Raw genomic sequence first — 26834 nt, forward strand, 5'->3', positions numbered from 1 at the left:
ATGTGTCAAATGAAAATCAAAAAGCATTCACAAAATTAATGCCATAATTGTTTCCAGCCTAGACAAAGAAATTATACTTGGTGGAGGGTTTATTTGAATCAATTTTTTAAAATTGGACAGGACAAAATAATACTCCTTTTTTAAAGGAGTAATTCCAACCCTTAAAAAAAACCACACACACACACACAAGTTTTTCTGGTACAAACCTCGTGGCAGTTTCAACCAAAGGAGAAAGATTGCACATTTTATGAAATCACTCAATAATTTATTTATTTTTTACATCCGCGTGGTTAACTCAGAAAGTGATGTAAGCAAATACAGGACGAAACATTTATTTTGCTGCTGCTGCTGCTGCTGCTGCTGCTGCTGCTGCTGTTACAAGCATTTGAAAGTTTGGAAGATATACCACTAAAGGGCACCTAGACAATATGTTAATGTTTAATTCAGAGTTTGTTCTGACAATAAAACTGATAATTGAAGCATATTTTAATAATTCCCCAGAAAACTGTCCTGTAACAAATTGGGGGGTCTTCAAAACAGTCACTACAAGAGAAATCAAACCATTAATGAAAAAAAACCATTAATGAGTTAATAACACAGATTAAAGATGTGGTGCAACAACATAAAAGGACAAACAATATTACAAAGACTTGATGCTACTAAAACCCCCCACTTAATTTAGTATAGTGTTCATAGGTTTGTAAGTTATCAACTTGGGTCAAGTAACTACTTAACATTATTTTCAGAATAAGGAAACAATACATACAGATAAAGCATTTGATAAAATAGAGTGATCTATTCTGGGAGCTGCACAAAATGTAAATGGACGCTACTTTAATCTCCAGGATTATGATGTTTTCAAACCCTACTGCTTCAAAATAGACAAAGTACAATAAGAAACATTTAAATTAAATAGATGCACTAGACAGGAATGCCAATTATTGATGTTACTATTTAATTATCTGTGGAACTTATGGGCAAAGCTATTAGACTGGATCACATAAATAAAGGATTGACAGTATTAGCAAACCACTTAAAAATAAGTTTGTATGCAGATGACATTGTGCTAATTCTGAAACATTCAGAAAAATAATTTGAGCCAGTTGTACAGTAACTTTAAAAACAATAGAAGACAGAATTGAAAATAAATATCAAATCCCGTGATCATCATGCCTAGAGTATTAATTTCCCCACACTTTTACAATGATCTCTCAAATACTGGAGAATTGTCTTGTTCTCTTAAGACTTGAGCATAAGTCATTATTATTGAACTGAACCATAGAACATCATCAGTGGTCATGCTGTCATTGAGTATTGTTCTGTTCATAGGACTGTGGTTCAGAAGTTCATAATAGTTATTGACAGTGACTATTAGGGAAGTGGGAGAAATTTATTTTCCTTCATATTCTAATATGAACCAACCTAAATCACTGTTGCAAAAAAAAATATGAAGCTAAACAGGGCTGCCCTTCAAAAATCATATTTCTCTGAATTCTCTAATGCAATTATCCAACCAATTTCTACAGAAATGGGCATATTAGAGGAAAGCATGCATAATGTAAAAATAACATACAAAAAGACACTATATTAGGTAAATTGCTTGCAAAAAACCTGTATGTATGTATATTGAGAGAAATGTCACTAAAATGCTGCCGAATTTTTGTGAGGTCTTAACTCTCTGCCCCAAAAAAGTTTGTGGAAATTTGGTGACCCAAACGTAAAATTGAAAAAATGAGAAACTGAAGCAACGAAAATTGAATTATTCACCCATCCCTAGTGACTTTTAATAAAGAGGAAGTTGTATCTCCTCAGAGTAGATGTTTCTGTTGTTCACTCTGGTGTCCTTTTCTATTATACTTAAAAGGAGAATGACTGTATGCGATGGACAAGCCACTGATCATTTCCAGACTTCTCAGAATTCATTGCATTCAGGCTTAGAAATCAGAGACTTGTTGAGAGCAAATAATAGATAAACTGAACATAACCATATAAAAAGTATTAAAATACTTTTCTTACCTGGATATTATCTTTACATTCCTCTACTTGACTGGGGAGCTCTTGAGAATTATTTGAATTCATCGGATTCAGATGTGTGTTAGGAGGCTCCACAGAGAAAACAGGAAACAGGGGCCTGAGAAACCGGAACTCGCTGTTCAGAGACCCACCAGCTAAGCACACCTCATAGTTGTAAGCCTGGGATAGAGATCCAGCACCAGAATCCGCAGAGTTCTCCTGGGAATCAGGTCCCACCGGGAAATTGGCTCCAGAGTTGTAGGTTCCTGTGAACTTTTCACGTTTCTGCAACTTGATTACAACAAAGGCCACTACAGAAATGAGAAAGATGCTTGAGATGGCAGCCAAGCAGATGATCAAATACATCGTCAGGCTGGGGTCTTCCTCCTCCACTGTTTCCTCCTTTGGGAGAGCCACACTTTTCAGATAAGGGTCAGAGAAGCCGTCCACTAGAAGGATTCTGAGCGTGGCAGAGGTGGAGTGGGGAGGATGGCCGTTGTCTCGGACCACCACAATCAGATTCTGCTTGAAGCTGTCTCGGTTGCTGACCGGCCTCAGGGTGGTCACTTCTCCATTCTGGGCCCCCACCGTGAACAGACCCGGCTCTGTGGCCTTCAGCAGCTGGTAGGAAAGCCAAGAGTTCTGCGCAGAATCCCTGTCCACAGCCACCACCTTGGTGACCAGGTAGCCAGTCTCTGCCCCTCGGGGAACCAGGTCATTCGAGGGGGAAGTGCCATTCTGGAGAGGGTAGAGGATGAAGGGGGCATTGTCATTTTCATCCACGACCTGAACGCGGATGGGAACTTCTGAGCTCAGTGGAGGGGAACCTGAATCCACAGCCCTCACCGTCACCTGGAAATCTTTCACTTCCTCATAATCCAGAGACCGGATGGCATACAGGTTCCCCGTTTCAGAGTTGATGGAGATGTAAGAGGATGTGGGGCCATCATTGACCTTCCCAGGCAAAAGCGAGTAGGTCACTTTGGCATTCTGCGCTGTGTCCAGATCAACAGCACGGACCGAATTGATCAGTAGACCAGGAATATTGTTTTCTCTTAACTGCATTTCATAGAATGGCTTTTCAAAGACTGGAGGGTTGTCATTGACATCTGACACTTCAACATGAAGTATTCTTGTGGAAGTGAGTCTGGGAGAGCCCCTGTCTGTGGCTGTGATAGTAATGTTATATTCACTGACTTTTTCTCTGTCCAGTGGTTGTTGGGTCACCAGCTGGTAATAGTTGTTCTCGGTGGGTTTGAGCACAAATGGCAGGTTGACTTCAGTGGTGCAGGCAGTTCTGCCACTGTCCCCAGAGTCCACATCTGTGACACTGAAGAGGGCCACCACTGTGTCTGGGGGAGAATCCTCATGTAAGAGACTCTTGATGGATGTTATGGTAATCTCTGGAGCATTGTCATTCTCATCCTCAATGTCCACAATGACTTTGCAGTAAGAGGAAAGTCCTCCTCCATCCGTAGCTCTGATGTACATCTCATAATTTGTGTTTTCTTCATAATCAATTGTCCCTGAAACACTAAGTTCTCCATTAAGTGTGTTTAAAGTGAATGATCTTAATGCCGTTTGCCCCTCCTGGCTGAAGGAATAAGTAATAGTTGCATAGGAACCAAAATCTTTGTCGCTTGCTTCAACTTTTACAACCAGTGTATTCAGTGGGCTGTTTTCCATTAGTTTTACTTTGTACACAGATTGTTCAAATTGAGGGAAATTATCATTGGCATCCAGAACATCAATGATTATTTGTGCTGTGCCAGTTTTGGGGGGGATTCCTCCATCAACAGCTGACAGAATCAGGGCAATCTGTGGATTCTCCTCACGGTCCAACGGTTTCTCCAATACCAATTCCACATGTTTGCTACCATCACTGTGACTTTGCACATCAAGTCTAAAATGTTCATTAGGACTAAGGGTGTAGTTCTGAACTGTATTTTTTCCTTTGTCTGGGTCTTCTGCCCTCTCCAAAGGAAATCTGATATCCACAGGAGTCTGCTCAGGTATTTTAAAAATAAACTGGTTTTTAAAGAATTTGGGGGAATTATCATTCACATCTTCTATTTCAACTTCAATTCTGTGTAGCTGCAATGGATTTTCCAGCACTATTTCAGAGAGTAGAACACAAGGTTCATTCTGACCACACAGGGACTCCCGATCAATTTTATCCTTTACTGTCACATCCCCAGAATGAGGATCTAGCTGAAAATACTGCTTGGAGCTCTTAGAGACCAGGTGGGCTCTCCGAGCAGACAGCTCCTTTGCATCCACTCTCAAATCTTTTAGCACATTCGCTACCAGAAATCCACTTTTCTTTTCCTCTGGCACTGAGTAGAGGATGGATTCACACATTGCCACAAACATGCAAAGACATAATAAAGGAGACACAACTTGCCTGATGTTGAGATGCTCTTCCATTTTTCCAGCCTCACTTCCAGTCAGATATATGATGCAAAGTGGTTCTTTCGACGTTGTCTGTTATGTGTCTGTTATATATCCCCAATACAATTATTCATTTCTTTTGCTATATTTTTAATGGACTGTGGCCTTTTGAAAGATTTGCCTGAAATAAAGATCTGTTTCCTTTCTCTTTGTATGCTTCCTTTGCATTATGGCTCTGGGAGAGCAGCTACTCACTACTATATAATCTACAGTATGTTGTGTAAGAGCACCACCTTGTGTTTCAACTGCAATGTAGCTCCCAAAACATTACCACGTACCAACTCACATAGAAAGATCTCATGTAAGAGCTTCTATTTTATGATTGTATTCTTAACCCTTAACTGATATATAAAAAGGCTGTCACCTCTCATTCTCAAGCCCCCCCCCCTCCATCAAGATATTTGTTGAGACACTGTGATGTCCCCAAACATTCACAAATTATTGAGAGGACTGTTGCTGGCATAAACTGTTCACAGCCACTGTGGCCTCCATGAAGGAACAACAACAAAAATGACACAACTTTTTGTATCATACAACATTTCAGCTTCCAGGTCTGCTTCTTCTTCTTCTCTTCACACACAGATTGACTTGTTCTGAAGAGCCATCTGACAGACCCTGACTATGACTTGGGTGCCATTTTATCTCCAGCCAGTCATTTCAAATTTGGATGGAATTCTCCCCTCTCATTGTGATGAAATGTCATTCTATGTTCAAAGTGAATAGATTCTCAAGTCTGTTCGTTAGCTTTATAAGTTAGATAAGGTTGGTGAATGATGTTGTGCTTGCTTATTAAGATTTGTTCCAAATACTACATTGATTTTAAATCTTCATATAGAAGACAATAAGTGGTACATTGAGTGAAATATATTATGTGAAGGTATGATGGAATATTTGGGAGCTCCATGTCCTTTACTGCTCACACTTGAGGCAGCACAGGAATGGAAGATATTTAAACAAGAGTTTCAGATTTTATTGTCGGCTATGCATTCAGATGAAAAACCAGATATACAGAAAATTGCTGTTTTTCTTAATGTGGTGGCCGCTGTATAATTCCTTTGAGCTGTCTGCTGAAGAAACGGTTATAAGGCACGAAAGGAAAAGTACTGTCTTCCTAAAAGTAACATGACAATTGTAAATATAAATTTAGATCAAAATATTAGCAAGATGGAGAAACATTTGGAATGTTTCAGATTTCAGAGGGAAAAGGTTGACTTGCAGTTTTGGAAGGGATTCCTTAACAATGTGGCATATTTGCAGGGAGATGGTCTGACCTAAATCATGATATAGAAGCTTCTGTAAAAGATTGTGAGGTATGCTTCAAATATCAGAATAAAGTAAAACAACCTATGGATTTTTTAGCACCATCATCAAGAGTGAGAATGGATTTGTTTGAATAGGAGGGGCATCAATATTTACATGTTCTTGACCATTAGTCACATTATCCAGAGATCTGAACTATAAACAATCTGAGTGCAAAACTTGACATAGGCAAATTGAAAGTTGTTTTTACAAGACATGGTATTCCACCGATGGTTATGTCAGACCGTGAGCCAAAATTTTGTTGTCAGAGGAGTTCAAAGATTTTGCTTCTCATTATGAATTAAGGCATGCAAAGTCTAGCCCAGGATATCCTTAGTTGAATGCGCTGGTAGAGAATGGTGTCAGAATTATTACTCAAATATTATTTAACAAACATTTACTGCTGTTTGCTGAGCTTTATTAAATTTCAGGGCAGTACCTTTAGAACATGGGTTTTCTCCTGCAGGGTTGCTGGTCAATTTCATGCTTCAGGCAGCTTCATCTTTAGTTGCCACTGGCTGTCAGTATGGCACCTTATCATCAAATAAATAAGTCGGGCAAGTAAGAAGAACCTTTCATAAAGCTGGAAGTTCACAGGTGTCTCTTCCAGGGAGGACTTCCATACAGGGTCTTAGGTGTTTGCCCCCTTTTGTTGCCTACCAGCGCAAAGCCAGTTGTAGAAGCCAGGTGCTCCATTGATTTGCAAGCACTGTGATTTTGTCCCTCTGTTGTCTCTTGAACCTTGATCACTAATTCAGACGCCATACAGATGCTTTTAATGTAATACGTTTGATCTCTTTACTGTAAAGGAATGAGTGAGAGAGCAGACAAAACATACCATATTTTTTGCTCTATAAGACTCACTTTTCCCCTCCTAAAAAGTAAGGGGAAATGTGTGTGCGTCTTATGGAGCGAATGCAGGCTGCACAGCTATCCCGGAAGCCAGAACAGCAAGAGGGATTGCTGCTTTCGCTGCACAGTGATCCCTCTTGCTGTTCTGGCTTCAGAGATTCAGAATATTTTTTTTCTTGTTTTCCTCCTCCAAAAACTAGGTGCATCTTATGGTCTGGTGCGTCTTATAGAGCGAAAAATACGGTAATTAATTTGTAGTTTCTGAACACAACACATCTCCTATGCAATCAGGAAAAGGGTAGTGTGTTGCTAACAGTGTCTCTGCTCACATTGACATGAAAATGTATCATAATCCTTGAAAAAAATAACCCCTGTATCTGGGCTTCACATCTTTGTACATAGCTGTGTTGCCTAACAGATGTTATTTGACTGTATGTTGTCTCCTTTTTTGGCTTAGCCAGGACACCAGGCCATTTTGTGGAAATCCGAGTGTGTTCATCATCAGCTGGTCTCTTTTGCCGATGTTAGATCCTTTTATTCATGTGTATCTGGACAGTCATGCATGCACCCACAAACAGAAGTGTTCACATGTCACCAAAGGAAACATGACATCCAGGATCTTGTTCCATGTTCCATGCACACCACTTGCAAGGGGGATGAGAATAGTAATAGAGTATCGTCTCCATTTTAAGTTATTTCTCGGGTGCCCATGATAACACAAGAGTCTGAAGTTTGGGTTGGATATCAAAGGTCCTTGGAACAACTTGATATGCATTCTTCGGGGCTAAACACTTTGATCAGTGATATTCAGAGGCACAGTGGAGGTGAAAAAAATTCCAAGAAAAAATGGGGTAGGTGCTGTCAGTCATTTCCCAAAGCACAGCAGAATTTAGTTCCTAACCTTTGCTCAGCTGTGCCAGAAAATTTAAGCTTCTATAATTTCACTCACAAGTACTGTATGCTGATATAATTGTGATGTGGTTTGTAATATTCTGGTAAAGAAAGAAGAAGAAGAAGAAAATAAGCTCATTTGATTTCTGAATGTCCAGTGAAAACATTGCTAAATGTGGGCATTCATTGACAACTTTTAAGCTACCTGTCGAATTCCAAGAGCTGCAGGGACCCATTCTGACACAGCCTTCTAGGATCTTCTCCTTTTCATTTACCTTGTGTCATCTGCTTCCTATCAGGTGGTTCTCCCTTCCTATAGCTTTGGATATCCCCACTTTGGATACAATACATTAAGGCAACAATATAATGCCAGTTTTTTCCACTGCAATTTCATTTATTGGTTTACTTGTTCTCGTCCCATCTGCATCTTATCGCTGTGCTTCCATGTTTATCCACCTCTGTGCCTGGTCAAAATCACAAATGGTTCTTGATATAGTCTTCATTCTGTGTGCTTTTTGCACACACACACACACAAAATGTTCCTCCACATGGATATCCACTGCAGATTTGTCCAACAGTCTGCAATCAACAGTTTCACTAAATATGCCAAGAAATGTTTTCTTCAGTACTTTTATTTCTATTCCAGTAAATGCTTGTATTTTTATTATATCCATCACTTACATGTCTTGAAATAATATTGTGTGATGGCACCAAGCCATTGTGAAGAAACCAGGAGTCCAGGCAGCCATCCTCACAGATTTTTGGGACCTAAAATAGAAATCAGAGAGAAAATGAACTACACAAAGGCAAAGAAAGGAAGCCCCTACCTTTCCTTGCAGGAACGTTCTTCTTCTGGTCCCTTTCCTTATTGAGGAGGAATGTCAAATTCCTTTATTGTGAAAGGGCTGGAAATCAGACAGCATCTGCATAGCAAGCTCAGTCGCCATTTCACGACTGTCTGTTCTGTTTTCCTGCAGATTCTTTGCACATCCTCAGCAGCGCTGAGCAACAGCGACACAGAATGGTCAAAACTGGAACTGCGTGTATTTCATGCTAAGCAGAGAGCACTTTTCTCGTGTTTTCACTCATGGCAGGTAATATGAGTTTTGCCCATTTAATAAGTGTGCAAATATTGGAGACAAGCATAGAAAACCCCAAAGCAAGTAACTGTAGGGCAAGTTTTGCAGCACCTGAAAGACTAACCAATTTATTATGCCATACGTTTTTGTGGACTTCAGTATGAACATGCCTGAAAGGTTATCCTGGGAGAAACAGTTGCAGGAGGAAATAAGGTCAGGAGGAAATGAAATGCAGAAAAGGACAAGCTGTGGTAATTATACACTTGTAATTCACAAAACAGTTCTTGATGGCTGAAATATACTTGGAGTCGAGAGTGGATTTCATGCTCTTTATTCAGCTCATAGTGGTGAGGAGGAATGAATGTCCCTCCAAAATATCTGCTTTATATACATTATTTACACAATGGGCTGCACATGATTGGCTAATTCCAGGATTCTCCTGTAGACCAATCAGGCTGTGGATTCACTTCCACCTGGAGCTGGATTGGGTGGCTCCTGCGGACCAGTCATATTGCTGCATTTTGGATCCTATTGTTCTAGGACCAATCAGATTGCTGCATTTTGGATCCTATTCAGCTCAGTACATAACAATGGCACAGACATTTTGGCATTGACAAGCCAATTAACCCATATACTGTTCTAAAAATCTTATGTCTCACCTCAAACTACAAGTGATAGCATTTAAATTTTGATAGTTTGATAGTTTTACATTCCTATGTCCCTTTGAAATTCTTTTGCTGGCAATGGCCATGCGCATTCACTAAAATGAAGTAGTTAGTAGGTTCTCTAGAACCTTTGTTGGGGTTCTTCAAACTTTGCCTCACTCCTTCTTTTGATTTTCAGATTCTCATCTTTTTTGCTGCAGATGTTAAACAAAATAGCAAGAATGTGAGGTGGTAAGAGAAATCTGGGCATGATGGGAAAGTTGCACTGTCAGTAGTTTGCAAGAGTTTTCATGTGGAGGTGATCTGTAGATTTGGGCTGCATAATAATATTTGAGTACAGGGATTACTTCTGAGTGGGAATCCATATAACTGCCCAGTGAATTTAATTCGATTGTGCTAGGTACAAATCAGATTTCAGGTTGCACTAAGGTCTACTGCAGAAGTAGGGAAACAGTTGTTATCTCTCCACCCCTGGTGTCCACCTATCAATCACTTGACATCACTATGGCATAAGGGGATGTTGTGCTTTGAAGTCTGGAATTTGTACCACTGTTTGAAAGCCTTTTGCTGTTGGAAACAGGGGGCTCAGACAAGAGTGGCAGAGGGCACTCTGGTTTTGTTCCCTCCCAAACACTGGATCAGGAGAAAAGAAACAAGTTGCCTTTTGAAAGTCTCATATATAATAATATATATCACATACAATAATATATATATTATATATCATATATAATTATATATATCGTCTGTCTGCCTATCTATCTATCTATCTATCTATCCATCTACCATTATCTATCTATCTATCATCATCTATCTATCATCTATCTATCTATCTATCATCTATCTATATCATCTATCTATCTATCCATCATCATCATCATCATCTAGCTATCATCTATCTATCTGTCATCTATATCTATCTATCATCTATCTATCTATCTATCTATCTATCTATCATCTATCTATCTATCTATCTCTATCATCTATCTATCTATCTATCTATCTATCTATCATCTATCTATCTATCATCTATCATCATCTATCTATCATCTATCTATCATCTATCTATATCTATCTATCTATCATCTATCTATCTATCTATCATCTATCTATCTATCATCTATCTATCTCTATCTATCTATCTATCTATCTATCTATCATCTATCATCTATCATCATCTATCTATCATCTATCTATCTATCATCTATCTGTCTATCTATCTATCATCTATCTATCTATCATCTATCTATATCTATCATCTATCTAACTATCTATCTATCTATCATCTATATCTATCATCTATCTATCTATCTATCTACCTATCTATCTATCATCTATCTATCTATCTATCTATCTCTATCTTTCTATCATCCATCTATCTATCTATCATCTATCTATCATCTATCTATCTATCATCTATCTATCTATCTATCTATCTATCTATCTATCTATCTATCATCTATCTATTTTCTCGGCCACTCTGGGTAGCTTCCAAGTTGCCAATCTGACATCAAACATTAAAAACTTCCTTGAATAGGGCTGCCTTAAGATGCCTTCTAAAAGTCAGATAGTTTATTTCCTTGACATCTGATGGGAGGGCATTCCACAGGGCGGGCACCACTACCGAAAAGGCCCTCTGCCTGGTTCCCTGTAACCTCAGTTCTCTCAGTGAGGGAACCTCCAGAAGGCCCTCAGAGCTAGAATAATAGAATTGTAGAGCTGGCTGGGAAGCCAAGGGTCATCTAGTCCAGTCCCCTGCATTGCAGGGATTTCAATCAAAAACCTCCAAGGAAGAAGAGTCCACAACCTTTCAAGGGAGTCCATTCCACTGTCAAACAGCTGTTATTGTCAGGAAGTTCTTCCTGATGTTTAGAATCTCCTTTCTTGCAACTTGAGCATGCAGCCAATCCTTCCCAAAGGCAACTGTTTTTCTCATCTCCCGCTCACCTCTAGGTGATCATGCCTGCCTTGTAAGAGATGAAGAGTTTTGAAGGGCCCAATACATGGGCATCTTGTATGTTCCTTTTTAGGAATCCTAGGTCAAAGCTAAAGAGGGTGGCCAAAGTAAAGATCAAGAAGTAAATGCTGAGAAACAACAAATGGATCACAACTATGCCAAGAGGTTGTGTGGGGGTGATGCTCAAGGCTCATCCCCCTGGGAAGGGGTTCCTTACTTATAGGTTTGGATAATATACTTGGGGCTGGTAGTGTCACCCACCCAAGGAAACTGCAGATGGACTGGGGACTCAGTGATATGGGATCATCAGACTAATGGCATATCATAGCTAAAAGCTTCTAGGAATATAGAAGCAAAACAAGGCAAGGCACATAAGGCATGCTTGGACAATAATTTTAAACAGAGCATTTATTAACACATTTTTTTTAAAATAAGGGGTCATTCCATATAAGTGATCCAACTTTTTTACCTCATGTCATCCAATTTTCTTAATATTTTGTACACTTGTTGAATGATCAAAACTAAGTTTAAATATAAATTTTTAATTCTTTATCTCATTATGTTTTTGAGTTATGAGGGTTTGAAATTTCAAACACACACACACACAAATATATATATATAGCAATTTTGATCCAAGTGTTTACTTGCTTCCTTGGTGGGCTGGTCCCCTTCAGGTGGCTCAGCATCCTGCATGACATCCAAGGTTCCCACAGGTTGAGTGGACTCCACTGAACTCTGAGCATACATGTCGGCCACTTTCTTTGATTTTCTTTTCATCAATTCACTGCCTTCTAGCAATTTAACCACAGTAGGAGGTGTGTTAACTACAGCTTGTTTGGCCTCTTATCCCACCTCTGTCACCGTATAAAGAACAGACGGTGCTCAGGAACTGAGCACTAGCTATCTTTTGATATAAAGGTGCTACTTCACCACAAAGGAACCTGACTTGAGATATGGGATAAGAGTACAAAAGTTTTATCCAGTTTCTTAATTCCCCATCTATATTAAAGTATTCCAATATTTTTAAACAATTATGTCCACTCAAACCTGTCAAATGCTTTTTTAATATCTAAAAATAATAATACATGATAATACACTTTTAACTGTGTTTAACTGTTTTATGTATTACATTTACCCGTCTTCAAACATCTGTAGACATTCCCCCCTGTAATAGAGCCCAAGTATACTACTATACATCCCAATTACACAAATAATTCATCTATATTTTGTTCCGAGGGGGTTCTGATTTAGACATTTGGACATTCATAATATTTTTAAATTGTTCTAAAATTGTTAATTTGTCTTTATAAATATTGGTGGAATAATTTTCTCTTTTATTCTTTATTGAATAATTGAATATTTTTGATGGTTTATTATTCAAGTCAAATCATTTTTGCTTTAAAACAATTAAAATGCTTTCTTATTTTTGAACTCATAAGAACTCTAACTCTTGTTTAACCCCTACAAACTGTTCATATATTTGTGGACTTCTATGTTTATGAAATTGCTCTAATGCATGAATTAAATTTATTCACACACACACACACACACACACATAATGTAAGCTATCCTAGCATCCCAGTAGGCCATGTCACCTCTGGGGTATCATTCCTTTCCAATATTATTGTATTTCCTGGTGGTTAGTATTTAATAATTCTGAATAATTCAGGTATATTATATCTAATCTCCATTGTCTTGATTTCTTTATTTTTATCCATGCCCTTAGAATAGACACATTAGGATCATATAACATAGGCTCTATTTTAACTTTCTTTATTTGTTTCAAGACCAAATCTCTACTTTCTTTTCTATATCCTTTGGGTTATCACATTTCTGTATAATTTCATCTTCATTTCTTTCGTTGTAATCTACTAAGATTGAACTTTGTGTCTTTTATGCATCTCTGATGTACCCTTCCTTGTTGATTTCTGTTTATCCTTTCAAGATTTTTAAATTTCATTAAATTTCCTTTTATCTAACCTATCAACTAGCTCAGTAATAGTAATCATTGTTGTTTAGTCCTTTAGTCATGTCCAACTCTTTGTGACCCCATGGACCAGAGCACGCCAGGCCCTCCTGTCTTCCATTGCCTCCCACAGTTTGCTCAAACTCATGTTGGTAGCTTCGAGAACACTGTCCAACCATCTTGTCCTCCGTCGCCCCCTTCTCCTTGTGCCCTCAATCTTTTCCAACATTAGGGTCTTTTCCAGGGAGTCTTATCTTCTCATGAGGCGGCCAAAAGTATTGGAGCCTCAGCTTCAGGATCTGTCCTTCCAGTGAGCACTCAGGGCTGATTTCCTTAAGAATGGATAGGTTTGATCTTCTTGCGATCCATGGGACTCTCAAGAGTCTCCTCCAGCACCATAATTCAAAAGCATCAATTCTTCGGCGGCCAGCCTTCTTTATGGTCCAGCTCTCACTTCCATACATCACTAATAGTAGTCATTACATATGTTACCTCTCCATAATCTCAAACCTCACTACCTGAGGACAGGAAGACTTGCTAAATTGACCTTAAATCTGTTATAACTAGTGTGTGTATATATAGTATTCCATGTATTCTTTTCCTCCCTTTTCATTTTATATGGCTATATTATCTCCATTAATTTTATTTTATTTTTTTAAAAAAATAATATTTCTTCGAGTTTCCACAAATACAAAAATAAAGTTAAAAAAAAGACCAAGTACAATAAAGTAGAAAAAGGAAAAAAGAGAAAAAGTAAAATTTTTAAAATACATAAAAACATCCCCCCTCCACCCCATCAACAAAAAAAGAAAACAAAAAACAAAAACATTTAGAAAAAAAACACTTCCATTTTTCAAATTCCATCTTTCAATAACTTATCTCCTCGGCCTCCTCCTGCCTCCCTTTTTGTATTCCAGTTATTAATCAGATCAGCAAATTCTTTCCATCTTTCACTGCTTACTCGCTTATTTGCCTTAGTCCATTTAAACTTTATTCTCCCATCAGCATCTAAAAAATTGTCCAAACTCCAATCTGCTAAACGAAGAAAAAAAGAGAAGAAAAAACCTTAAAACTTATACCCTTAAATCCTAATATTGTATACCCTTAAATCCTAATACGTCAAATCTTTATCTTATTTCCACTAAAGCCAAATAGAATCATTCCACCATCTCCCAAAAGTTCTTAATCATACAATGTTATGCTAAATGCTATTTTTAAAAGTTCCCAATTTTTCCCACCATCTCTTCCCCCTGGTTTCAGATTCTGCCAGTCTTTTCTACAAATTTTATCAGTCTTTCCTGTCAGCCATTAGTTCCATCAACCCGGTTCCCTTATGTCCGAGGCTCTTAAATCATCTCTCTGGACTGCCTGAAAGTTTCTTTCCAAGCCTAAAATTGAGTCCCAAAGAACTTCTTTCCCGACGTCTCCTTTACTCCTCTTCAACACGCTTGTCCAAGCTCCATGTTTCAATTTATAGACCAAAAGATATTCCAAAGCGTACTCCACAGTCTCTTTGGGGTTGCGGAAATCCATTTTTCCAAGCTTTCCCGCAGTGCCACCCTCCAACATATAAACCATCCATCTTGCCTTACTCAGTCCAAGTGGGGCACTGCCTCTCCAAGTCAGTCCTTCAACCTCCATAACCTCAAACTTCAATTTATACCCATCAATTTGAGGCCCTAATACTGGGGCTTCCACATGAAATTCCTCTTGCAAAGACAGAACAGGTTTTGATTGTCCCATCCTCTTCTCCAATGCTCGTCCTTGCAAAGTTGGTTCCACTTCCCGAACCGCACCTGTTGAATTACTCACTTTCTGTGCCAAAATAGACACATTTTGTTTCAGACCAGAGATGCCCTGTTCAAGAGTGCCCACTTTCTTTATGACTTGTTCCAACAGAGCTGTTATTCTATCAGCCATGTTCCCAAGCTCTTCTTGTTTTTCCAGTGTTATCTACTACCCTTCAAGGCCACTTGTTTGCAGCCTCCATGGAATTTTCCATCTCAAAAAATGTAACAGTTGCAGTTTCTAAAACTCCCTCTGTCGGCAACAGTTTCTTTTTGTTATTTTCAATTCAAATTTCAGTTACAAAATTACAGATCAGCTCCTTTTCCTTCCAAATACCATGAAATCAGTACCTAAAAATATATATCTCTGTTCATCCTTCCATAAAAGTATACTCCATTCCTCCGTTGTTGTTATTTTTTAAGTTATAAAGCCTTTTGACAGCCCGATCCCAGGCTTGAGACGGTAGTGAATTAGATTGTCTTTTTACTGTCCTGCAGGTCTCAATCATCCACCAAAGAATCTCCCCCTCTTCCCCTGCTTCCGAGGGGGGGGGGCTCAGAAAACTTGAATGATGAAAATTTATACTTTACAAAGTACTTTTCAAAAGCTCCAGCTTACAGCGGCTTTGCTTTGATCTTTCTACAAAACGGAAGGTGGGCTTCCTGTTTAAACCTTCACGTTCAAGTGCCAAATTCAGATATTTTTGTAATCCAATTCCGTTTACTTACGAAGTTTATTTAAGTCCAAATGTCCACAGGAAAAGTTGGCGCTTTCTGGTAACAGCTGTGCGGCTTCACTCCCTGAAAATAGCGGTCGATTCGATGTGCCGCGCCACTCACCCCACGTCGCTCCGGAGACCCGAAACCAGGTCTCCCCGCGAGTAGGGGAGGCGCAAAAGGCACGTGCCGAATCCCAAGCCCACGGTCTTCCTCCGACCGTGGTTTTTTGCGGGTCTTATCTCCATTAATTTTATAATTTTCAGCTGTTCCCATATATTTCAAAACAGTTACTTTCTGCACTTCCATCTTGCACATATCAAACACAGATACACACACACATTTGAGCGTACAGTTTTGACACCTGTAATTAGACATGTCTACATGTTAACATCTGGAAACATTAGAGATGGGTTGTCAATATCCTTTAAGCATCAAAGGAGGGTAAGAACGGAATGAAAAGAATATGCCCAATCTCTTCCTGGAAAACCAAACAGTGAATGGAGTGTCCTGGCTGCATGTGTGTCAGATACATGGACATAAAGAGAATCAGTAGAAGTATAGTCTCCAGAGAGAGAAGGGGGGGAGAGAGAAAGAAAGAAAGAAAGAAAGAAAGAAAGAAAGAAAGAAAGAGGAATAGAAAATAAATTAAAAGAGAAAGAGAGAGAGAGAGAGAGGAGAGGAGAGAAAAAAATAAAGAGAGAGGAAAAGTTAAGGAGCTAAAAAATTTCCCATTCTTGGTCTGTCTGCTATTTATAAATATTATTCACTACATCCACTCCAGTATAACACCCAATAAAGCCACTTTCTATAAACCATTATCTTCAGTTCTCAAATCCAATGTCATTATATCTTTTTCTTTTTCACACAAAAAGTCTATCAGAGTTTTCCGGTCTTTAGCAAATGTCAACAATGGCTTTTCTTTTATTATGTCAATTTTACCATCTCAGCTAGGTTCATTAATTTTAACAACCATTTCTCCATTTTTGGTAACAATGAATCTTTCCATCTTTGGTGCATATAAAACTCTTAACGCCATAATCATATATGGAAGCAAAGTTCCATAGTCTTTTTCCAACTGTATTTCCATAAGCCCCAGCAGAAAGTGTTCTGGTTTCAATTCAAAGTTCATCTTTATCAATGTATTCTCTGCAAAGGTAAGGTAAAGGTACCCCTGCCCGTACGGGCCAGTCTTGACAGACTCTAGGGTTGTGCGCTCATCTCACTCTAGAGGCCGGGAGCCAGCACTGTCCGGAGACACTTCCGGGTCACGTGGCCAGCGTGACAAGCTGCATCTGGCGAGCCAGCGCAGCACACGGAACGCCGTTTACCTTCCTGCTGGTAAGCGGTCCCTATTTATCTACTTGCACTTAAGGGTGCTTTCGAACTGCTAGGTGGGCAGGAACTGGGACCGAACAACGGGAGCTCACCCCGCCGCAGGGATTCAAACCGCCGACCATGCGATCGGCAAGTCCTAGGTGCTGAGGTTTTACCCACAGCTCCACCCGCGTCCCTTTTATATTCTCTGTATCAATGTATATATTTGTATCCAATCTTTTTTGTATCCAATCTTTTTTCCACCAATCATGACAAAATGTCCCTCCATGTTCTTTACATTTCCAACAAGTATTTGGAGTATTTTTTATACATTTTAAATAATTTCTAAGGAGTTAAGTACCAATGCTACATCATTTTATTAAAAAACCCCTCTTTATGTCATAACACAGTGTATATTTTAACCCTTTAGTCCACATATGTTCCCACTGTTCCATCTGTATATTATACCCAAAATTTCTTGCCCATTTAATCATGCATTCTTTAACTTTTTATTCTTGCATATCCAGTTTCAACAATTATTTATACATTTTCGCAATAACTTGTTCCTCATCTGTACACACCTGTATTTCAAAATATACCAATATACCTATACCAAAAATATTTTTCCCCAACTTAAATCTCTCAGTTAGTTGTAGATGAGCAAACCATTAGAGACTGTCCTCTTCTCTTTTTAATTGTTCCCTTGCTTTAATTCTGCAGTCCCCTTGACTCCACGGGACCGCCTCTCCTGGTATGGCCCACAGAGAAACCTACGCTCGTCAGGTCCCAGGCCTCAGAGAGGTTAGGCTGGCCTCAACTTGAGCCAGGGCTTTCTCGGCTGCGGCTCCAATCTGGTGGAACGCTCTGTCACAAGAGACTAGGGCCCTGCGGGACCTGACATCTTTCTGCAGAGCCTGCAAGACAGAGTTGTTCCACCAGGCCTTTGGTCAGGTCCCAGCCTGACTCCCTCCTCTGGCAACCTGCACAGAATTTTGCTCAACGGTTGCCATTAATTTGACTTTAATTAATTTTTATAATGGAATGTTTTTAGAATGTTTGATTATTTGATTGTTTGATTATTTAATTGTTGTTAGCCGCCCTGAGCCCGGCTTCGGCTGGGGAGGGCGGGATATAAATAAAATTTATTATTATTATTATTATTATTATTATTATTATTATTATTATTATTAATTCTAGATAGATTGGCCATTTCTCTTTACCTGTCACCTCTTTTCTATGAAATGCTTCTTATGGTGAGATCCATAAAGGTATCTTTGTATATAACCTAGGTTTTCATCTATTCCAGACTTTTCAATACAGCTCGCCTAACAAAATAATTGTTAAACTCCACATTAATTTTAACCTTGTCATACCACAGATACCCAAACCTTAAATCGTTACCTTCTAATTCCAAAATTCTCTTATTTTTTGAAGGTCACCCACTCCTTCATCCAAACTGAGCAACAGGCTACAAAGTACAATTTCAAGTCAAGCAATCCCTGTCTTCCCTCTTTCCTTAAAATATCGCAGTACTTTCATTTTAGCTCTCTCTCTCTCTTTTTTTACCTTTCCATAAAAGCTTAGATAAATCTTTTTGCTATCCTTTAAACAGCAAACCATTATTCACAATAGGTATTGTTTGAAATAAAAACATCATTGCAGGCAGAACACTCATCTTTATCAGTGAAATTCTACCAAGCAGTGACAATTTTAACTTCTCCCATCTTGATTTGTTTTCAGCCCATGTTTTAACATAATTATTTTGAAAAAACGTACAGATCATATTTGTCATAGTGATGCCCAAATATTTAACTCCCCCCCCCCAATTTGAAATCCTGTTTTCTTCATCAATTTGAACTTCTGTTTTCTTGTCATATTCTTTGCTAGTATTTTCATTTCCTGATGGTGAATCTTAAAATCTGCTAACATACCAAGCTCATTTAGTTTGTCCATAAGAGTTCCTACTCCCTGCAACTGGTTTTCCAATGTTAACATCAAGTCATGAGCTCTTTCCCAAAGCCAGGCAGGGCTTTGGGAAGATGGCAGGAGGACTCTTGGATCCCTTCAGAGCATCACGCCTCCCTTCCTAAGCCAGGCAGAAGTTTTGTGGACTCTGGGAAGGAGGTGCCAGGGCTCTGACAGGATGCTGGAGCCCTCCTGCCTCCTTCCCAAAGCTCTGTGCTTTTGGGACATGGGGGGGGGCTGGCCACTACCCCCAAAATATAGGTGGACCAAAAGGGCTCAGCCCTAGGCACCAACGCTCCTGGTCTGCACTGACTTACTTGCCTTGCTGCTGAACTTGCTTGTTATTTGGGGGCTTTCTCACTTGGGCTGAGATGCAATGTCAGCTGGAGCCCCACTCTTGTTTGTAATGGACCTCCCTCATCTATTACACATTGCACAAATGGATTTGGCTCTCATCTTGCTCTGCTCTAGGACTTCATATGTGGAGGGCATGACAAGATGATTTATACACATAGTCGGCAGTTAAGGAGTATTATTACTTCTCTCCTAGTTATTTTCCATCTACATCACCCAAAGATCAAAAAATAGATTTTGCTGGTTATTGTTTAGCTTCTCTGCAATTACAATCCTGAATCCCAGAGGGTGTCATGGGAGAATTTGCCTTCATGACCCACTGGGGAGCAAGAACAGTGGACTACTGCCTGGTAACTAGAAGGGCTTCTATGTCATTAATTCATTTAACATTGACAATAGGACAGAGAGTGACTATTTGCCTTTGGTCCTTTCTGTTGTACCTCAAGACATAAACTTGCACACACACACACACACAGTAATACAGATGCCAAACCATGATCCAGACATCCCAACAAAGCGATAAAATAGCCCCAAAGCAGTCTACTGTAGTTAGCACCAGACTAAATTTGGAACCAGCAATCCTCTTAAGATCAAAAATTATAAATGGTCAATCTGCAGAAGCTTCTATTTATTGAGACATATTATAATCTTATTAAACTAATACATAAACTAGTTCCACAGTGGACCATGGCAATGGAAGCCCCACACATCACCCAGATGGGAATCCAGCTATTAAGACCAAGGCTGGATCTACACTCACCTTTTAAACATTAGCTATTTAAACTAAAACTCCAAGAGAAAAAAAGTCCCATTTGGTTTCACTTTCACTTCCTTTCCACACAATCCACCTGGTTTATGATAGCTACTTTCTCTACAGCGCCCTCTGGTGTCATATTTCAATAACGCATTGCAGTATTAACATTAAAAATGAATGTCATAGAATCATAGAATCATAGAGTTGGAAGAGACCAGAAGGGCCATCGAGTCCAACCCCCTGCCAAGCAGGAAACACCATCAGGGCACTCCTGACATATGGTTGTCAAGCCTCTGCTTAAAGACCTCCAAAGAAGGAGACTCCACCACACTCCTTGGCAGCAAATTCCACTGTCGAACAGCTCTTACTGTCAGGAAGTTCTTCATCTGGCTATATGGTTATCAGAACCATTCCTTATCTCTTTTTTAGCATTAAAAACCATGAGTGTAGATCCGCCCCCAGACAGCTGCCACATTGTCATGTTGCTGTTGCTGCAACTATGAAAGTCCAGGCTGCAACTAAATGGATGTGTACAGTATATGTGTTTTAGCATGCACAGTTTGTGCCAGAGAAGATGTCGCACCCCTACTCAGGGCTACCACTTACTTGGCCATGTCATGGCCCTCTGCAGGGGCTTCCTGGGTCCTGCAGCCACTATTCACTCCCACGGCTTCAGAATGGCTGCTCCCAGTTCATGGTCTGTGACCAGTTTGCCAAAGTCAGAAATGGAGCTTGCTCTAATTTGCTTTCTGTCATTCATTTCTTTACTTTTTGGTATTTTATGTTGTTATGCTATAGTTCATGTAACTTTTAAAAAATATATTTTTGTTTACTTTTTATGTTTCAAAGTTCTATTAAAAATACATTAAGGAAACGAGAGAGAAAGAAAAAGCAGCCCTAGTAAGCGTGCTATGCGTTAGAGGCAATCCTTTCCCTCTCAGCTCTGGGAACTGCTACACAACTTGTGCATATCTCAAGCACCATGGTGTTCTATGGGGCTTACTCCCTTGTAAGACTGCCTAGGTTTAAACACTTTTCTTTCGCCTGCAGGCTTCATTAATTAATGGACCTGAGGCTTATTGCTGCTTTTCTGTTTCACCAGGAAAACACATTTCTCAACAGTCTTACCAGTAAAAATGCTATTGGGTTAAAAATCTCAAGGCGCTTGTGAGTGTGGTGCAAGATATCCCCATCTAAAAGTCCAGTACTACTTTTATGGGATTATATCAGTGCATTTACTCAAATCATTTATTTCCTTTTTCTTATTTCCTTTCAACCACCAGATGGCATGATTACACTCCATGTAGCCTGCCTGACATCATCAGTCGAGAAAAACCTGCCAGCAGTTTCGTAATTCCAGATTCCAAGCGATGAAAAAGGCATTTCAGAAGTAAAGGAAGCAGAGACTGAATGCATGTAAAGAGAGGGGAGGATTTAATTTTTAGGTAGCACATGGTTTTTAAAAGGCAGTTATGTTGCATATAGACATATATGTGAAGAAGTGTGCATGCACACAAAAGCTCATACCAATAATTAACTTAGTTGGTCTCTAAGGTGCTACTGGAAGGATTTTTTTTATTTTGTTATAGACATATATGTGATGCTTAAAGTCAGTGTTGTGTACATAACTGTTGTTTCAGCACACAAATCAACCTTCAATAGCACCGAAGTAACATATCCCACCACATTTAAGTCAGTGTTCTGTTCCCCACTTGGATGTGATTAAGTTTGCACCTGAATACAGTTATACCTCGGTTAAAGTTGCTTCAGGCTGAGAGTTTTCGGGTTGCGCTCCGCAGCGACCCAGAAGTAACAAAACACATTACTTCCGGGTTTCGCTGCTTGCGCATGCGCAGACGCTCAAAATGACGTCATGTGCATGCTCAGAAGCGGCAGATCGTGACCCGTGCACGCGCAGACGCGGGTTGCATTCACTTTAGGATGTGAACAGGGCTCCAGAACGGATCCCGTCCGCATCCAGAGTTACCATTGTATGTGTTTTTTTTTATTTCTTCAGCATTAAGCCCTGAGAATTTTGGCTATGCAATGTCAGTTCTAACATCCATTATGGTTTGGTTGCAAGACACACTACCATATAATTTGTTATTTAAAAGGGCTGAATATTTGGACTAGTGGCAAATGCTTCTTTAGGAGAGAGTCATGTCCACCTGTATTGGAGGAGGTGGTGGCAACCTCCTTACTTTAAATGCCACCATTGGCCTACTCTGATTTTAAGGCGTGAGACAATAAGGGTGACCCAGCTCCAGGCATTCCTGGATAAATACTGAATACTTCCAGTTTAGTGTTTGGCCCAGATTTGAGAAAGAAACTGCCTTCTTTTCTGTAACAGACAACTTGTGACGAGTTGGGTTTCCTGATTCTCCTGCATTCTCTGCAACATTCAGTAACATTGGCATTGACATTCTAGTCTAGCTCCTTCCTTACTATCTGTCAGTTGCTCCAGTTAAGATGTCAGAGGGCTGTGTGTATTGCCTGCTTTGCCCTACGTCTAGAGGCCATCCTAACAGGCATGTGTCTGCTCACGTAAAGATGGGAAGATCCTTGTCAAAGGGAGTTGGGGTTAAATAATTAAAAAATGCATATTAATTAGAGAGTCTGAACTTTTGTTGCTTTGAAACCCCAATGTTTTCTCCTTCCTGGGGGTCAATACTATATGTTGAGTTACTGTGAGCAGAAAAAATTGTCCTTTTGCTAGAGTCAATTGGCTCAGATATCTAGCCTTGTTTCCAGTCTGCTGTTTTCAGGTGCAGCTAGCTAGCTTCGTGAAGTTCATGCTGTTCTTCTGCCAGGAAGAAGCATTTGATTTACCTCAGGTGCTACTGCTTCCTAAAATGGATCTTCTGTGAAGTAAGAAAAAAAAGTACTTGCCCTCTCTACTATCTACGTCACGTTTATATGTTAGAAATGATGCTTTGTTTCTTTATTAAATTAACTGCAATGTTATATTCTTTTAAATAAATCTAAATTTTTAGCTAAAAAAACACAATGTGCTCTGATGGGCAGATTATATACCATTATAGCTCACCCTGTACCTTGGGCATCTCAGACAAGCTGCTGAACAGGTGTGAACAGGTGTGTGTAGTAACCCTTTAGGGAGTTGGGTGAGCAGAGATTGGGAGCTGGCAGAGTAGGAGAGAAGACTAGAGATGAAAGACCGAGGGAAGGGACATTGAGGATCAATTGTAAGCTAATACAGTGTGAGAGACTGTAGAAAGTGGGTGGGTGGTTTTTATTTGTTTGTTTGTTTTGAGGGGGGGATAAAGGATTTTAATGGAAATTAACGCAAGTGCCTTCAGTTGTGATTTTCACATTTTGCAGGCAGGATAATATGCTCTTTCACTCTTTTCTCAAACCACAATATTTTTGATACTAGAGTTTTGGACTGTAGTTATACCGTGGTACCTCGGGTTACATACGCTTCAGATTACAGACTCCGCTAACCCAGAAATATTACCTCGGGTTAAGAACTTTGCTTCAGGATGAGAACAGAAATTGTGCTCCGGCAGCACGGCAGCAGCAGGAGGCCCCATTAGCGAAAGTGATGCTTCAGGTTAAGAACAGTTTCAGGTTAAGTACGGACCCCTGTAACGAATTAAGTACTTAACCCGAGGTACCACTGTACTTGGTTTCTACTTTACAATTTAAGGGAGCAATGATAGTAGGGACTGAACTATTCAATCAAAACACACACACACACACACGTTGAATTGTTATAGAAAGAGCACATATGATTAGAATTTTTCAGAGGAAGGAAGGAGATATTAAATAAGTTCCCTCAAGTGTTTTATGAGTGGCTGGATGGAAATCAGCAGTTGCCTTTTGTCCAATATATTATGTATATTTCTAGATAAATAAATAAATAAATAAATAAATGGGTCACGAATAAACAGCTTTTCTAAACAGAATTAATTTAGCAAAGCACTGAAATGTTGGCGTTGTTTTCGATTGATTTCTGACGTGAATCTAATTATTGCATACAATGCGCTTCCTGCATTGACCCACCAGAGGGCGAGCTTCTCATTCTCCTGCTTTTCTGACTTAATCAGAAGCAAAGGATTTCCAGCAAATAGATTCACAAACCTCATTCCTGAATGAGAAACAGAAACAGAATGAACGATGAACAAATGGTTTCTGTGCAACAGATTTAAAAGGGTGCGATTTTATGCACAGTTACTGGAGAGTAAGCCCCATTGAACCCAGGGGGGCCTTGCTTTTGAGTAAATATGCACAGAGCAGATCATTAGTGTCCCTTTTGGCTAGTCAGTCTCCTAAATGTGGCTTTTAACCGGCTTCTGTGGCAGAAGGGAGGTGGGTGCCTGTCCCTCTGCCAAGTAGAACATGAGGTGATGCCATTTTTGTCAAGGACGGATGCATGTCTATTTTGCTGAATAGGAACATGGTTTGAACTGGATGCATGGAAAAACATAATTTTTGGAGGTGGCCATAAGAAAATAGCAGTACAAGATACTTCCAGTCTATGGGGATACACAGAAATCTGTCTACAAAGACAGGGTGAGCTGTATGGGCTGGATTTGGAAGGAAAGGGGGAGAATGGTAGGGAGGGCAGAGGAAAGAGGGCAGATTTAGCACCAGCACTTCATTTCTTGCTTCACCGGCACTTGAACTCGCTTGAGTTCTTTTTATAAAACAACAACATTTCCTTATAGGTGGGGAGCTCATGTTACTCATTAATGATCACCGTCATCTGAAATGCAGTGAGAAATTAGATAGAAATAGGTAGGGAGACGGAAACGAAAGTCCTAGCTTCGCTATTTTGCCATCCATCTATTCCATGGGTAGGCAACCTAAGGCCCGGGGGCCGGATGCGGCCCAATCGCCTTCTCAATCCGGCCCACAGACGGTTTTTACATGAGTAGAACGTGTCCTTTTATTTAAAATGTATCTGTGGGTTATTTGTGGGGCCTGTCTGGTGTTTTTACATGAGTAGAATGTGTGCTTTTATATAAAATGCATCTCTGGGTTATTTGTGGGGCATAGGAATTCGTTCATCTCCCCCCAAAAAATATAGCCTGGCCCCCCACAAGGTCTGAGGGACAGTGGACAGGCCCCCTGCTGAAAAAGTTTGCTGACCCCTGATCTATTCTTTTAAGATCGAGTAGTGTATCTGGGTGCACATGGGTGCTCATTCTTTACAGTGTGTTGGGGGGGGGGGGGAACTGGCTGATATTAAATGCCAGAAAACTGCATAGGTAAAGGTAAAGGTACCCCTGCCCGTTCGGGCCAGTCTTGCCAGACTCTAGGGTTGTGCGCTCATCTCACTCTATAGGCCGGAGCCAGCGCTGTCCGAAGACACTTCCGGGTCACATGGCCAGCGTGACAAGCTGCATTTGGCAAGCCAGCGCAGCACACGGAATGCCGTTTACCTTCCCGCTGGTAAGCGGTCCCTATTTATCTACTTGCACCCGGAGGTGCTTTCGAACTGCTAGGTTGGCAGGCGCTGGGACCGAACAACGGGAGCGCACCCCGCCGCGGGGATTCGAACCGCCGACCATGCGATCGGCAAGTCCTAGGTGCTGAGGCTTTAGCCCACAGCGCCACCCGCGTCCCCAGAAAACTGCATATATTTGCCTTATTTTCCTGGTTGCCTCTTTAGACCGGTCGCAACTGCTCACAACTGACCCCAGCTCACTTCAGCTCACAATTGATTTGCAGTGGTATACCTGGGCTCCCTTGCGCCCTTGGCAAGGAACTGTGTTGGCAGTCCACCCACCCACTCGTGCCTTGCACCCGTGGCAAGGAGAGCATGTGGATGGTGTGTGCTACTTTACAAGTAAACACTTTGAAACACTACGCCAAAACATGTGACTCAGTCATAAATCTTAGCTCACCCCACCTTTGCAGTGGAAAAATGCAAGCCTTCAGTCATGTGCTCAAATTTTATTCACAGTAACTTGAATATACAGTGGTACCTCAGGTTACATACGCTTCAGGTTACAGACTCTGCTAACCCAGAAATATTGCTTCAGGTTAAGAACTTTGCTTCAGGATGCGAACAGAAATTGTGCTCCGGCGGCGCAGCCGCAGCAGGAGGCCCCATTAGCTAAAGTGGTGCTTCAGGTTAAGAACAGTTTCAGGTTAAGAACGGACCTCCAGAACGAATTAAGTACTTAACCCGAGGTACCACTGTAATACAATTACAATTAAACATCCTTTTTGTAGCATTAAATAATTTCAACAAGTATGGGCCAGGAGCTGATAAGGAACAGGTTAAATTTATGTCTAAAGTGTCCTTGTATGCAGTGGCGTAGCGTGGGTTGTCAGCACCCGGGGCAAGGCAAGTAATTTGCGCCCCCCGCTGCACTGTCCCTCCCCCAGATAGTCCCTCGCTCTCTCGCCGCGCCGCGCCGCACCGCACGCCTGGCACCCTCCCCTCCACAGTGGGCGGCGACCCGGCGGCTCGGATCGGATTCGCACAGCCAGCACTGCAGTGAGAGAGAGTGAGTGAGCCAGGTAGGGGCAGAGAGCTGCGAGTGCGAGCGCCCCCCCCCCCCAGATGTTGCGCCCGGTGCGGCTGGCCACCCCTGCACCCCCCACGCTACGCCACTGCTTGTATGACTTAATCTGAAGTTCCAAAATAGAAAAGAGCTAAATTTGAAAGTGTAGTATGAATTGCTCCAAACGCCGGTATTTGAAAAAGAAGAGGCCACTTTCAGGTAAAGTGCCCTGATCCATCCCAGCAGGTATGAGCATGCAGAAGTGGCCTTCCTAAGGCATGTCCCTAACTGGAG

At 40.5% G+C, this 26834-nt stretch overlaps 1 protein-coding gene across 1 annotated transcript; it reads right to left on the bottom strand.

Annotated features, from left to right (window-relative positions):
* Window positions 1–364: 364 nt before the first annotated feature.
* Window positions 365–5389, bottom strand: LOC310681139 (protocadherin beta-16-like). The gene is made up of 2 exons (XM_083448655.1): window positions 2017–5389; window positions 365–543 (listed from the first exon to the last, which is right to left on the bottom strand). The coding sequence occupies exons 1-2, from the start codon at window positions 4438–4440 to the stop codon at window positions 541–543; spliced, it is 2427 nt and encodes an 808-aa protein (XP_083304781.1). The 5' UTR covers window positions 4441–5389; the 3' UTR covers window positions 365–540.
* Window positions 5390–26834: the final 21445 nt, after the last annotated feature.

Source organism: Podarcis tiliguerta, assembly GCF_965153285.1.
Source record: "Podarcis tiliguerta genome assembly, chromosome: 7".
NCBI lineage: Eukaryota > Metazoa > Chordata > Lepidosauria > Squamata > Lacertidae > Podarcis > Podarcis tiliguerta.